At 30.8% G+C, this 14,603-nt stretch overlaps 2 protein-coding genes across 2 annotated transcripts; both read left to right on the top strand.

The window, feature by feature from the left end:
- The first annotated feature begins 4,306 nt into the window (after positions 1–4,306).
- On the top strand, positions 4,307–7,782 carry LOC122607210 (ribonuclease 2-like). Its single transcript, XM_043780140.1, has 9 exons — positions 4,307–4,546; positions 4,843–4,871; positions 4,964–5,037; positions 5,162–5,263; positions 5,427–5,430; positions 5,547–5,638; positions 5,916–6,077; positions 6,373–6,430; positions 7,556–7,782. The coding sequence occupies exons 1-9, from the start codon at positions 4,344–4,346 to the stop codon at positions 7,603–7,605; spliced, it is 774 nt and encodes a 257-aa protein (XP_043636075.1). The 5' UTR covers positions 4,307–4,343; the 3' UTR covers positions 7,606–7,782.
- A 2,633-nt stretch (positions 7,783–10,415) lies between these two features.
- On the top strand, positions 10,416–14,543 carry LOC122607366 (GPN-loop GTPase 3). Its single transcript, XM_043780328.1, has 10 exons — positions 10,416–10,502; positions 11,216–11,307; positions 11,400–11,508; positions 11,604–11,685; positions 12,152–12,237; positions 12,467–12,570; positions 12,971–13,101; positions 13,193–13,286; positions 13,409–13,464; positions 14,219–14,543. The coding sequence occupies exons 2-10, from the start codon at positions 11,263–11,265 to the stop codon at positions 14,316–14,318; spliced, it is 807 nt and encodes a 268-aa protein (XP_043636263.1). The 5' UTR covers positions 10,416–10,502; positions 11,216–11,262; the 3' UTR covers positions 14,319–14,543.
- The last annotated feature ends 60 nt before the right edge of the window (positions 14,544–14,603 follow it).

The raw sequence follows: 14,603 nt of genomic DNA on the forward strand, positions 1-14,603 counted from the left end.
GGGGTAGCTAATTGATTTATATATTAGCATTTGTTTCTTTCAATTTTTGATTTAATGTAGGATATGAGTTAGCACCCAATAACATGAATTTGTTTTTGTTTCTAGGTACGACACTATTTAACTCATTGACTAAATTTAACCTATAAGCCAAAACAAAATGAGTGATTCAGAAGTAATAAATTTAATGGGTTTAACCCATACCCAGTTAGTTGGCCGAATTAGCTAGGGATAGTAGTTTAGTTTAATTGACTAGAGGTTGAACCAGGTAGGGATGGGAATGAGACTACCGTTCTATATCGCTCCCGGTACTGACGGTACCAATCTCAAAATTGATCAAAACGTTGAATCGATCCTGATCCCATCAGTTGTTGTACCAATACCGTACCAGAATGGGATGGGGATATCGATACCAAATCCCGACTAGTCCCAATTCTTATCACTATTTCCCCTTTTTTTCCATCTCTTATTCATGACAGCTTCTGTTTTCAAACACTATATAAATGTAACAATACACATTGCATAAATATATAGTAAAAGAAATTACTACATACTTCTTCGAAAGTACACGCTCAAACTCACCATAAAATTATGTACTTGATGCACCACAATTATGATATGATCTAAACAAAAGATGGGTATAGAACTAATCAAAGTGGGCTTAATGCAAATGGATACGGTAAAATATTTTTTAATAAATAGGTATAACTAGTATCATTACCTGCGTATTGCGGCAGGGGCTCAACAAATATAATTTTTACCGCTATATATCTTCTGTGCATGATGTGTTAAAACTTTACGTAAAAATCAGTTAATAGATGCTTATGTGTAAAAGGTGTTCAATAGAAACTTGAAAATTCAAAAGTTTGATACTTTGATACCTACAAATTAAAACTTAAAATTGTGATGGGATGCAAAAGTTAAAAGATAAATATTTTAGAGGGCAAAAATGAAAAAAAGACAAAACTCAAAAGATGGGGGCAAAAGTTAAAATATATAAATTTTAAAAGTTAAAAAAAGAGTCAAAAGATATTGGTGGTCAAAACTTAAAAAATATAAACTTAGAGGGTAAAAATGTAAATCATTAAAAGTAAATAGGAGTTGTACTTTAAGCATGTTAACTTGTACGATGCATATTGTTTTTTAGTATAGGGTTAAGTATCTCGGAGTATAAGTAATTTTGTAACTTTTTCTATTGTGTGTATGCATAAAAAATTTTGAACATTTTATGTAAGTATCTCGCTAAATTAAACGCTTAATGTAAAAATGTATACGTGACAACCATATGAGCTGCCCACTTAGAAGTTTTTGATTGGTCAACGTAAAAATTTTACATTAAGTGTTCAATTTTAGCGAGATACTTACATAAAATGTATAAAAATTTTTATACTTACATACAATAGAAAAAACTGCAAAGTTGCTTACACTCCGGGATACTAAACCCTTTAGAGTATATATATAACTAGTTTTTTATAATCCGAGCGTTGCCCCGGAATCCTAATTAGCGATACGTATAATTTGTAACACATATAAGATGGTTGAAACATATAATGATTTAAACGATAAACGTATATTACATAAGTATATTATAAATCTAAGAAAGTACAACACAAAAAAGAAAAGCGGTGCAAAAGTCTATTAAAAAGGTATAAATGATCTTAAAATAATTACACTACCATCATTTACATCAATTAACTTTATATTAATAACTTGCACCACTTGTCGTCGCTATCGCCACACTACCACCACTACGAGTAACTTACACCACTCGTCGTCACCGTCATCACCACACGACCACCACCACAACTACCACTATCATCGCCGCATCGTGTAAACATATATCTAACATTACCTGAAAGTCTGGTGGTAAGAATTAAAAACACCTAAAGTTTACTATAAGGGGTAGAAAGTAAAAACATAAAATGAGTGGTCAAAGTTGGAAAATCTAAGAGTTTGATGGTAAAAGTTAGAAAACCTAAACTTTATATAAGGGGTAGAAAGTAAAAAAATAATAATTTTGGTGTCCAAAGTGAAAAGCCTAAAAGCTTGTGGTTAAAAGCGTTATAAGTTTAAGTTGGTGTCCAAAGTAGAAAGCCTAAAAGCTTATGGTTAAAAGCTTTACAAGTTTAAGCTTGAAGTTTGTGCCAAAAATAAGAAAATAAAAAATTATGTGATAATAATGAAAATAGAAAATACTCGTAGTTATTGTAGCTAAGCTTGTTTATGAATGTACGGAGTAATATATAATAACTAGCCTTGTACCCGCCTGATGCAGCGGGATATAGGAAAAAAACGCTGGTTAAGTAGTTGTACTGTGGTATTACATGAATGTATGATTTAACTCAAGTGTTTCTTACCACCGTTATTATTTTTAGAGTGAGCTTTTTTTATGTTGATTGATTATTAAATTCGGTAACTCATGTGTGTATTTTGGTATACTATGTGAGCAACTTAAGGAAAGAAAAGGGACATGCGTAAGGTTTTTTTAAGGGTATTTTTGGAATTCCAGGAATAAAGTATTTTATGATAATATAGATTAAAAGGGTAAATTAGAGATTTTAAAGGTAGAGTGTTAAATTTTAGGGAGAGTAGTTTGTTTATAAAGATAGTATAGATGGATTGAACTTTAATTGGGCCATAGAGAAGTAAAGTGTGGTAGCTATATTACGGGACTTTCGTGGGATTTCAGAAGATTTCCAAAACTCAAAAAAATGGATATTGGTATCGATCCTAATCGAGATTCTATACCACTTTTCGAGATCAGGATCGGTACGGGATTGAGATTTGTGGTTTTTAGCTCATTCTTATTATCAGGGTTTTCTTTTTTAAAAAATTTATATATTGCTCTTATAATAATTTGTATATGTAATGTTATTTTGGCTTGCTTGTTAAGTTTAAAACTTATATGTTGTTCGATTATAACTACTTAAGATTGTTTTTGTGTAGATTTTAAATATATTTTTATTGATCAACTGTTTGAACTATTTTTTAAGATTGGATTTATTTGATTAAAAAACCGGTTTTAAAGCTCATAAATAATGTATTGAATCATAAATTTTTAAAGATCATTCATATGTAAAAAGTTATTAAAGTTCATGTTGTGGGAAATTCTTTTCAAAACCTTTAAAATAGCCTCTTGTTCACTTGTGAATATATTTGTTCATATTTTTGTTCACATGTGAACAAACAGCTATATATAAAGTTTTGATTTTTTTTTTTGCGACACGAACTTCTATAATGTTTCACATGTAAATGAAATTTAAAAATATGTGATTCAATATATAATAAGAGTTCTTACAGTTATTGAAAAAGAAAAAGAAAAAAAAAGGCTATATATATTATAGGGTTTAGTGCGTCGGAATGTAACTAACTATGCTTGACAAGTTATAGTGTGCATGAACTCAAGTAAACCTTTATCGTATGCACGAACTTAGTAAAAGTGTTCAAATCATGTAACATGGTATACGTGGCAACCCATATGAGTTGTCACGTGCAAGGTATTTTTTCTTTAAAATGCCATGTGTAAGGTTTTGATTAGTGGGTCACAAAAAGTTGCATGATTTGAACTATTTTACTAAGTTCCATGCATACTATAAATGTTTACTTGAGTTCGTACACACTATAGCTTTTCAGGCATACTTAGTTACATTTCGGCACACTTAACCCTATATTATATGTATACAATATATCATATATATGTTAGAGAAGGGATTAGGCATCATTTACAGTATATGAGTATTTTCTAATTAATACTATGAATTTATCATGATTATAAATTATTTAATGTTAGTCATCAGTTATAAAACAGACAATTTTTTTTTTCTCGGCCTGGGCGTTTAGATTCTCATATAGGTAAGTGCGCCGGAATGCAGTTAACTAATCCCAAAAAGTTATTGTGTGCACGAACTCTATGTTTGTTTTATTGTATTCAGGAAACTTGTTCAAGAGTCTCATAGTAGACAAAAGTTACCGGGTAAGAAGTTAGCCGGTCACCACTTTCACGTTGACTGCTTACGTGACATGCACACAATAACTTTTCGGGATTAGTTTATATATGCACACAATAAACATAATGATTTACATACAATGTTTGTGTATATGAAAAAACGGTGCTCATAAGTAGGAAACCGGTTCCATATTTATTATAACCATCGTTTCAAGTTTCCTAAATACAATAAAACAAACATAAAGTTCGTGCACACAATAACTTTTTGGGATTAGTTAACTGCATTCCGGCGCACTTAACCCATATTTATAACGACTATATAAATATATTCACACATCATCAATATCTTATTCATACATCAATAACTTGAATATCTTACGATCTAGCTATAAGCACAATAATGACATCACATCCAATCGCCAGAATTCTTGAACTAATTCTGATCGCCGGAGTTTTCTTCGCCGTTGAAGTCGCCGGTTCCGGAGTGGTGTCGACGGTTGCTGAGGAAAGGGAATTTGATTACTTCACATTGGCTCTTGTATGGCCACCAACTTACTGTACACGATCAACTAAATGTTGTAAACAAAGTGGTTGTTGCAGAGGGTAATAATCTAATCCTAATTTCCTTAATTGACTTTGTTATGAATTAGTATATATATCAATTGGAAGTCCAATGTGCAATTATAGTCAGACCTCGTGGATTAGCTAGTTGGCCAAAGTCGATCTGAAATATGAGGTCTATTATTGATATATGGTGATGAAACAATAGGTTTCTGTTCACTGAAAATCATCGTTTATCATGAAAATCATCGTGCATGCTTAATATCTGAATATGAGGTCTATTATTGATATATGGTGATGAAACACTTATTTCATTCTACTTTGTAATTTTTTTTCAGGGAAAATAATCCATCAGTATTCACAATCAGTAAGTTTTTGACGCTATATAATAATATATATGTGAGCTAGTAATTAAACTCATATTATTCCTGAATAATTTTTTGTATGTGCTGCATGCAGGTGGACTATGGCCAGACTACAATGACGGTACATACCCTTCATGTTGTGAAGGTCCTTCTTTTAATGCAAATGAGGTACTAATTAATATTCTTTTAATTATTATTAGTACGTATGGCATATCTATAGTATTGTTTATAACAAACATTATTAATTAATTTGACCCAATTAAGTATATTCCGTACAATAATCTTTATGTAGATATCGCCATTGCAAGGTGTTATGGACACGTATTGGCCATCATTTAGTTGCAAAATGTCAAAAACGTGCAACAACACAAAAGTTAGCTTTTGGGCTAGCGAGGTACGTACGTGCATTATTTTCAACCTACAATTGATATATTCTAGCTAATAATTAATTAATTGATTCATTTTACCAACTAATTAATTAATTATTAATCGCGATACTAACTAAACCTCGCTTCATATATGCTCAATGGGCCGGGGTCGCGTTGATTGTCGATCAGTGGGGTAAGCATATATATATATATATATCTTCATGCTGCTGCAATACTTTTAACAATACATATATATACAAATACATACATATACACAATAATGACATTCTACGTACAATTTATTTCCAGAAAAACATGGTACATGTGCTGCTCCAGTAACCGGTGGCCAATATAACTTTTTCCAGACAGCCATCAATTTGTATTCTGCGTATAATGTCTCGGTAAGTTTTTATTTATTTGACGGAATTGTTACACTAGTGTTGTACGGACCTTCTTCTCGATCAGGCTAGATATGATGTTGATATGATAAAATTAAATCTAAAATCAGCCATTATTCAAAGAATTTTATATTATTATTATTTTTTTTTTGTAGAAAAATTGGTCATAGAAAAACATCATATATACGAGTAGTATTTAAAAAGTGTTTATTTACGTTTTATAGTTTAGAGGAGATTTTTCTGCCTTAATTTGTCATTTTCATGATTGATAATGTTTTAGGAAGTCATATTTGGAGCTGGATATGTACCTTCAAATTCAGAGACGTATCCGTCAAGTGGAATAATTTCTGCCCTTGAAAATGCTTTCCACGCAACCCCACAAATAAAATGCAAAAATGGTGCTTTGCAGGATCTCCGTATATGTTTCACCAAGGACTTCAAGGTTTCTTTTACTAGTATCTTGAATCTTAACATATAATTCATTTTTGTACACCTCTAGCTAGACCATTATTACTACGATTTATTTATTATCTCTCTGCTGCAATATTAAGTTACTCAATTCTGATTTCAATTTTTTTTGAAGTGGGCGTAATTGTATGTGTGTTTGTCAAACAAGTTTTTAGATATTTGATAAAAAAAAAAATTACCTAAAAACTTGTTTGACAAATACACATACACATATATATGTCCACTCGAAAAAAAATATTCTTCTGATTTATCACAATGTTATCTTGCAGTTTAGAGACTGTGTAGGAGAAAGCAAATGTCCCAATGATGTCAGCTTACCGGAGCCAGGTAAGGTTACTCTTAAGTACTAGATTTGGACCTCTTTAATTACGAATGGGTCCATTATGATTATGTTTATCACTGACGGGTAAAATGAAGAAAAGAAACCCTACAAAAGGAATCGTGTCGAATGGATGCAACAAACCTTCTAAATCATTTAATTGTGAAGACCGAGTTGTTATGAAAACAATATGGTTTTTAGTCATATTTGACACACTAATTAATTATAAAACCATTTTAAGACAAATAGTTGTTTTATGTCAACTTGACCAAATCCGTTCCATGTCAAAAGCAACCTCTTCACCCGTTACCCAACCGGCCTGCCAATTTTTCCACCTCTATGTAACAAATTGGATGATTTTTTGGATTGTTTAGTGCGCGTTTAGTTCGAGAAAATGTTTTCAAGTTTTCCATTTCTAATTTTTTAGAAAATGAAAAGGTTTTTCATTTTTAAAAATCCCTTGAAAATTTTGAAAACGCGTTTAAAATAAAAGATGGAGTTTTCATTTTTCCATTTTAGAAAACTAGAAAACATATTCAAATTTACTTGTTTTCTAATTTTAGGTTTATAAAAGGTTTGGAAAATAGAAAAGTGAAAACAAAAACTGAAAAAAACAGTTTTCTAATTTTAGTGCAAAAGTTGGAAAGGGGATTTTCATTTTCTAGGAAAACTTTTCTAGAAAAATACAATTTGAACGCGTTTCTTGTTTTCCATGTTTTCTTGAAAAATGAAAATGGAAAACAAGGGAGTTTTCTTGAACTAAACGCACCCTTAAGTTTTACCCTGAAAACCCACATATTTCTTCATGATACAGCAAAGTCAGTTAACACCACACTTTTCATCCAAAATACACACAACAATCTCCTCCTTGAATCATTTCTTTAAGGATTTTGCTAACGCTAAGTCGCTAACCATAGTCCTTAGGGCTATGGTTCAAATACAACAAAACATTGTATATAAATTATCGTTTTTAAACAAAACTACAAGTTATTATCTGTTTTTATGTATAACACCTCACTACATATTAACCATAGCCTTCAGGGCTTCAATGAGCAAAATCTTTTTATGAATTATCTCTCCATCTTACTAATTTTGTTTTCCTTGCTAAAAATGCATCTTTTGTTAATTTACAGATGTCACCAGGATTGCAGGTCTATCAGTTTTTGGCCATGAATCCTCCTAAATTGTTCGCCCGCATTTCATTTGAAAGTTTATCTCTGTATTTATATTAATCATGTCTTTGTTTTAAATAAAGGGGGTTCTTGTATATGCCTCAAATGTGTCTGTAAAACAGTATTCCCATTCGTGTGTTATTATCTATTATGAATAAAAAAATCAACTTGTTAGTTGATTCCAGATACATAATTGCTATCAACCTTTCTTTATTCTTTCTTAACTAAAGAAATCTATTATTATTTATTCTTAAAATGAAATAAACTAATCTAATATTTATTAAATCTTATAAAACGATATTTATCTATGGACCAATCTAATTCAATAAATAATTGAAAGACTTTTAAATATATAAATATAAATAATATTATATATTTCATGTAAATAATTGGTAAATTTATTAACATGTATTCACATATAAATAAAATAATCATAAATATATATGTATTTTTTTTTTCATTTTGAGTTATTTTATTTTACTCATAATAATATAGTATATTTAATATAAGATATTCTAACATTGATTTTATCATGTAGTTATTAGAGTATAAATATACTTTAATTACATGGTATGCTATATTTTTTACACACATTTAATCAAATATTTTAATAATAACTAAACATATTTACATTATTTATATATACATAACCCATAACACATTATCATAATTCAGAAATTATAGTATAATGGATTTTTTTATTCATTGGTTTTTTATATACATAAAATAATACGAGAATTATTCAGAAGTGTGAAGTGAATATAGTGTTGTCTCACATCAAATTGGGATGAAAAATTTCCCACATTCTAATTTTTTAAAATATAAAATACATAGGGCCCCAATTATTTATTCATTATATAAAAATTATTAATTTTTTTTTAGATATGTGAAAATTTTCACCCAAGTTAAGTGTGAGACAACACCATACACACTTTTTTCTATCCAAAATTGCTAAAACGACATAATTGGAAACTAAAACATTATGCAATTTTATTACATAGGATCACCTTATCTTTAATTATTTTTAGTTATTTAACAAGTGTCCTAATTAGTTTTAGTTATTTAAAAAAAAAAAACCGTGAATTACTATGTATCTATACGATATTACAATGTAAGAATTTAGTATTTGTTACATGGGGGGGCGCCAATATATATATATAGATTAGGACGTTTGTTTGTATTTATCATACAAATTTGTCTATATTATTTGTTTTATTACATTTGTGAATATTAATATTTGCATCATTTGTTTGTAAAGATAATATAAAAAAGTAAATTTTGAGTAACTTTTAACATAATGATCCATTTGACATAGACAAATATCTTACTTGTGAATGTAATGGTGTGTTAGGTGTAAATACTTGTTTTTACTAATAGATATAACAACTCTGACCGAAATTGTCGTCGAGTATATATTTAAGGAAATTTACCAAATACTCTGATAAATTTACTAAAATGTACAAGCTTTATAACATACAATACAGATATCTTATGCATAACTTTAGTAGATTAATTAAAATAAATGGTACAAATGTCATCTTCCGGTTATAAAAAAAAAACTCAATTCACAACCAAGAAAACATCAGTACTAGTGAAAAAACCCTAGCCACCACCACCGTGCTCCACCCATCTCCATCCACCACCGTCCTCCACCCATCGCCATTCTCTACTGTCGTGTATGCACCGCCAGTCCACCATAGTTCCGCCACAGCTCCACCACATCTAAGGTAATACTTCATCCTTTTCAATCTAAAATTTGTGTCTTTTTTTTATATTTATGACAGACTATATTAGTATACTATTCAATATGGTTTTGTTAAAGATTCTGAGTAATTGTAGAATACACCTTGAAAATCATGCAAAGTTTGAAACTTTATGAGGTACAAATGAATCTTGGACCAAACCAATGTTTTAAATATCGGTAAATATCGGCCGGTATTACCGGTACCGGAGACCACGCCGGTATTTTAAGTCCGATAGGTGTTACCATACTGGTATTTCCGGTATTTTCAAAAAATAAATTTTGATTTTTTAAAAAAATTATTTTTATGATACTTTAATGTTATTTTTTGTTATTTGTGAACTTTAAAACCTATATTTTGTTATGAAATACATATTTGGTATTATTTTTGAGTAAATTATAATTGCATTTTGACTATTTTTGTTAAATTGTAACAAGTTTTGTAAGATTTTTATAAAAAAAATATAATAAATTAAAAATAGTCGTACCGGCCGATATTTCCGGTATTACCGATAATACCGGTAATACTGGAAAATTTTTCCACGCCGGTATAACTAAAATACCGGTTTTTAAAATATTGGAACAAACCAATATCACAATTCAATATTGAGCTACAAAAACCAATAAAAATCACATCTTGTGAAAGGCTATATTAGTTTATATTTTGCGAAGTGTGGCTGAATTAATTGAATGCTTGCAAACTGTTTGTATAAATACCCCAATGAAGTTTATGCAAACTGTTGGTTTTGATAAATGCTACTCCCTCTGTCCCATTTTAGTTGTCATGTTGACTAACGTTGACCGTAAATAACTTTGTTTGTGTCATGTAACACTTGATATATAATATATGAATGAATTGGGTTTTTAATGTACTTTTCGTTCATATAAGTTTCATCAACTATTATATAATACAAACAAAGTTATTTACGATCAAAGTTAGTCAACATGACAACTAAAATGGGACGGAGTATAGTATATTTTAACCTCTAAAGTCTAAACCCATGTTACGTATGCTACCCAAAAAAACCAAAAATACAAAATAAGCCCCTCTAGATATCAACCTTATACAAATAAATTTGTTTCAAAGGCTTTACAATTAAAACACCAAAAACCCTTTTTCTCCGTCTTCACCAGTTTCCTTCATAATCACCCACCCTTCTGTCAGAGGTCAGCTTCCTCTCATTCTTTATATATATATATATATATATATATATATATATATATATATATATATAATATAACAAAAATAATATATAATTATATGCATCTATTGTATTGTATCTTGGGTGTTTTTATTTTATTTCACTATTTTGTAATGAGGGTTTATTAGGGTTTTTCGTATCTGCCTTTAATATTCCTTAAACTGTTATTAGGTTCTTTCAAACAAAACCAGCATGTTTAAGATTTACTAGGATTTATTTTAGTCGTATCGTGAGGGCGAGTGAGTTGTGCCACCACATAGGGCCTCGAAGTTTATTGTTAAATATAGTTACTGTCCAGTATTAGTTGGCTCGTATTGTTTCTCGTATTTCGTTTGATTTTAATATAAAAAGTTCCCCTCTTTAACTAAATTTGGGGTCTCATTTTTGTAATTAGATGATTTTTGAGGTCTCTAAAAGCAAGCCAAGCTTATCAAATGATCATGATAGAAAAAAGCGATGAACTTTTTAAGAATTTTAATACTTTCAAGATGAAAACTTTATTGTTAGGGTTATTTATCTTGTTTTTTTGTGGAATTATGGGTTAATCTAGTACCCTGAACTTGTTATTTGGGGTCGGTGTTTTGGCTGTTTTGTATGTTCTTGTTGCATTTCCTCTATTATTTCAGGCTTTCAGCACTCTAATGTCATTGGTATATGTATGTTCAATTGGTACATCAGTTTAAGTGTAGAAAAGTAGAGTTAGTGTGTAAAAGGAAGAAGGCGATATGGGTTATGCTCAGTTGGTTATTGGTCCTGCTGGAAGTGGGAAGGTAACAAAATATATTCCTGACTTCAAGTTCATTTGTAGTCCGTTTTTTGTGGAACCGCTAATTAAGCTTTTCTATTGTGCTGTTAATTTCAGTCTACTTATTGCTCAAGTTTGTACCAACATTGTGAAGCTACTAGACGAAGGATTCATATTGTTAATCTTGATCCTGCTGCTGAAAATTTTGATTATCCTGTCGCCATAGGTAAATTGGTCTTTTCTCAGCCTATCTCTTAGCAATAGATTTCTTATTTTCCACATGTTAGTAATTAGTAATTATGGTAACGTATATGGTTGCAGATATACGGGAGCTTATATCGTTGGATGATGTTATGGAAGAGCTTGGACTTGGTCCAAATGGCGCTCTTATGTACTGCATGGAGTATCCTTTACACTTGATATTTAACTTTCTTAGAAGTGGCAAATGTAGATCCATTCACCTATAAATGGGTGAATTTGGATTGTCTTCCATTACTGATGGGTTTAGTAAAGTTAGTTCATAAAGAAATGAGTCAAATGCGTGCGTTCTCTTAATTACTTTTTAAAACAAATCAAGTTATATTGTACTATGATAATATATTAGAACAATAGTTATTTACAGATTTCAACGTAAATGGACAAATAAGTGATTATGGGTCAACCCAACTCAGCCTGACCCGTTACCCAATATGACCAATCCACCAGTTTTTCCATCTCTTTCTTGTTTGATTCTTATCAATCCATCTTGATAAGGATTTCGAACTTGGTGCATACATGAATACATGACTAACAAGGCATCAAGGAATGCAATGTAGAGTTTTTGTTTTATTCAATCAATGATTTTGAACTTCTTAAATCTCATCCGTTAGACACCTTGAAGAAAATTTGGATGAGTGGTTGAGTGAAGAGCTGGAGAATTACATGGAAGATGATTATTTAGTATTTGACTGCCCAGGTACCACTTATCATGGCTTCATACTATTATTATATGATATTTTAACTATGAAGTTATGATGGGAACATAAATCACTATGCAAATGTTACATTAGTTGCATGTTGCTTGATATACTTATTATTAATTTTATCAGTGGACTATGCTGTTAAATTAGCAACTTGCATTAGTTGTATAAGGGCTTTTCCTCTATATTAATAAGCTAATTTTTTTAAATTGTTCCATTTTGAAGGCCAAATCGAACTCTTTTCTCATGTTCCTGTTCTGAAGAACTTTGTGGAACATTTGCAGCGTAAGAATTTCAATGTTTGTGCTGTATACCTGCTTGACTCCCAGGTTCGTACTGGTTTTCTTTTGTTCAACCAGAGGCGGAATTTCGTCCGAATTACTTATGAATGGGCCGATGTGGGTTTTGTTTTACCTAGAACGGGTAAAACTAAACGAGTTAGCTAATTAAATTGGGTGAGAAAGCTGCCAAAAGTGTATATGTAAGGTATAAGGTTCAAAAATCATTTTAGTTGAAAACTTAGATTATAATTGAAATAATATAATATGTGACATAGTATTTGACAGACTGATCATCTGTAATAAGTCTGGACAAAAGTTTTTTTCCTCTCTGTTTGACCCACTTTTAACTCATTTCACAAATTACCAATTTTGAGCTGCCCAATTTTCAACCTATATGTTGAGGTTGCTGTTTTGCTTTACCTTATTCAGTTTTATCTTACGTTATCAGTTCATAACGGATGTGACCAAGTTTATCAGTGGTTGTATGTCTTCGCTCTCTGCGATGGTTCAACTTGAAGTACCGCATGTTAACGTCCTGTCCAAAATGGACCTCGTGGCTAGGAAAAAAGACGTTGAAGAGTTAGTTTTTATATAGGTTTCATTATTTATTTTTACCTATTTCAGTTATGATTTTTAGATATCTCATTTCTGCTTTGTCTATGTTCAATAGTTACTTGGATCCAGAGCCTCAGACTCTTCTGTCTGAACTGAATAAGCGCATGGCTCCTCAGTTCCAAAAGCTTAATAAGGCCTTAATTGAATTGGTGGGTCCTTAAAGCATATGGTTTTCGATTTTTGAATGTGATAATTATTTGAATAAAAAAGCTAAGTTTTGATAGAAAACCGTATATGCATTCAAATGCGACACTGACTAGTATGGCAACAGGTGGATCAGTACAGCATGGTGAGCTTTGTGCCGCTTGATTTAAGGAAGGAGAGCAGGTAAACTTACATAAAGTTTATATGTTGTATGGGGCATGTAACTATGTAATCGTGTAGAGCTATTTGAATTTGAACTTTGAATTATATTTTAGCATTTCTATTTACTGTGTTAATTCTTGTGCAATTTGAAAGAAGAATCTGTTTTGTACTTTTGTTTTATGGTGGTTCTTGTATCAAGTGTTCCGAATTATTGTGTGCATCTAGTGAGGGCAATTTTGACCCAATTATGAAATTTGAGTAAGTTTGGGTATAATACACACATCCGAAGGGTAAAAAGGCGAAAGCATGAAATCTTGCTAAAAAGTAAAAATATAGTAGTGTGCATTTTAGCTTTAAGTCTGTTACAATCTTTTAAATTGTTATGTTATTGTTGTTATTCTTATCTTTGGATCGCTTTTTTAAGAGGAGTTATTATTATCATCTTATTTTATGTACTAGTGTTAAATACATGAACTTTTGTTCAAGTTGGCAAACAAGTGTTGGCTAAGTCAATCTGGCATGAGATGGCTTTTTAAACAAGCTGTGTACTCATTAGTATCATATCTGTTGTTTTGGCCTATTGTGAACCTGCTGAAACTGATTCCACAAGCCTGGACGCCATGACAATGCATAAACCTGTTTTGAGCCTTTCCAATCTGCCCACAGACACCTGCAATGCTATATACCTGTGGTTATTATTTAGTGCTCCGACCTTTTATTATATGAATGTCAATTGATTCCGTGTATTTTCTGGCTATTATCTTTTTTTTTACAGCATACAATACGTTCTCTCACAAATCGACAACAGCATTCAATTTGGAGAAGATGCTGATGTGAAGATTAGAGATTTTGACCCAGATGATGATCAGGACTAAAATGTGTGTGGTCTTCTAAGATTTCATAACTGTGTATTTGCATTTGGTCTTACTGATGATATTGTGAACAAATACGATAAATTCTTTTGATTAACATGTCTTGTGATCTATGAAGGTAGTGTTATAGGTGGTCTGACAGCTGGGTAAGATCTAAAATGGTTAAAGTTTAGCCATGGGTCAAAACAAATATGTTCTAGTTTAATGTGACGCCAACTCTTTTTTGTCTCTCTCTTATTAATCTTTATAAATGCTCGTAGTACATTACAATTTGTATATAGTTTTCTA

Source organism: Erigeron canadensis, chromosome 7 (genome assembly GCF_010389155.1).
Source record: "Erigeron canadensis isolate Cc75 chromosome 7, C_canadensis_v1, whole genome shotgun sequence".
Lineage (NCBI taxonomy): Eukaryota > Viridiplantae > Streptophyta > Magnoliopsida > Asterales > Asteraceae > Erigeron > Erigeron canadensis.

What these genes read in the sequence shown, in the direction of transcription:
- LOC122607210 (XM_043780140.1), top strand. Translation starts at nt 4,344, where the DNA reads ATGACATCACATCCAATCGCCAGAATTCTTGAACTAATTCTGATCGCC. An exon ending in TCCATCAGTATTCACAATCA is followed by an intron (nt 4,872 to 4,963) that starts GTAAGTTTTTGA and finishes TGCTGCATGCAG; the next exon opens with GTGGACTATGGCCAGACTAC. An exon ending in ATTCTGCGTATAATGTCTCG is followed by an intron (nt 5,639 to 5,915) that starts GTAAGTTTTTAT and finishes ATAATGTTTTAG; the next exon opens with GAAGTCATATTTGGAGCTGG.
- LOC122607366 (XM_043780328.1), top strand. Translation starts at nt 11,263, where the DNA reads ATGGGTTATGCTCAGTTGGTTATTGGTCCTGCTGGAAGTGGGAAG. An exon ending in GTCCTGCTGGAAGTGGGAAG is followed by an intron (nt 11,308 to 11,399) that starts GTAACAAAATAT and finishes TGTTAATTTCAG; the next exon opens with TCTACTTATTGCTCAAGTTT. An exon ending in GATTTAAGGAAGGAGAGCAG is followed by an intron (nt 13,465 to 14,218) that starts GTAAACTTACAT and finishes TTTTTTTTACAG; the next exon opens with CATACAATACGTTCTCTCAC.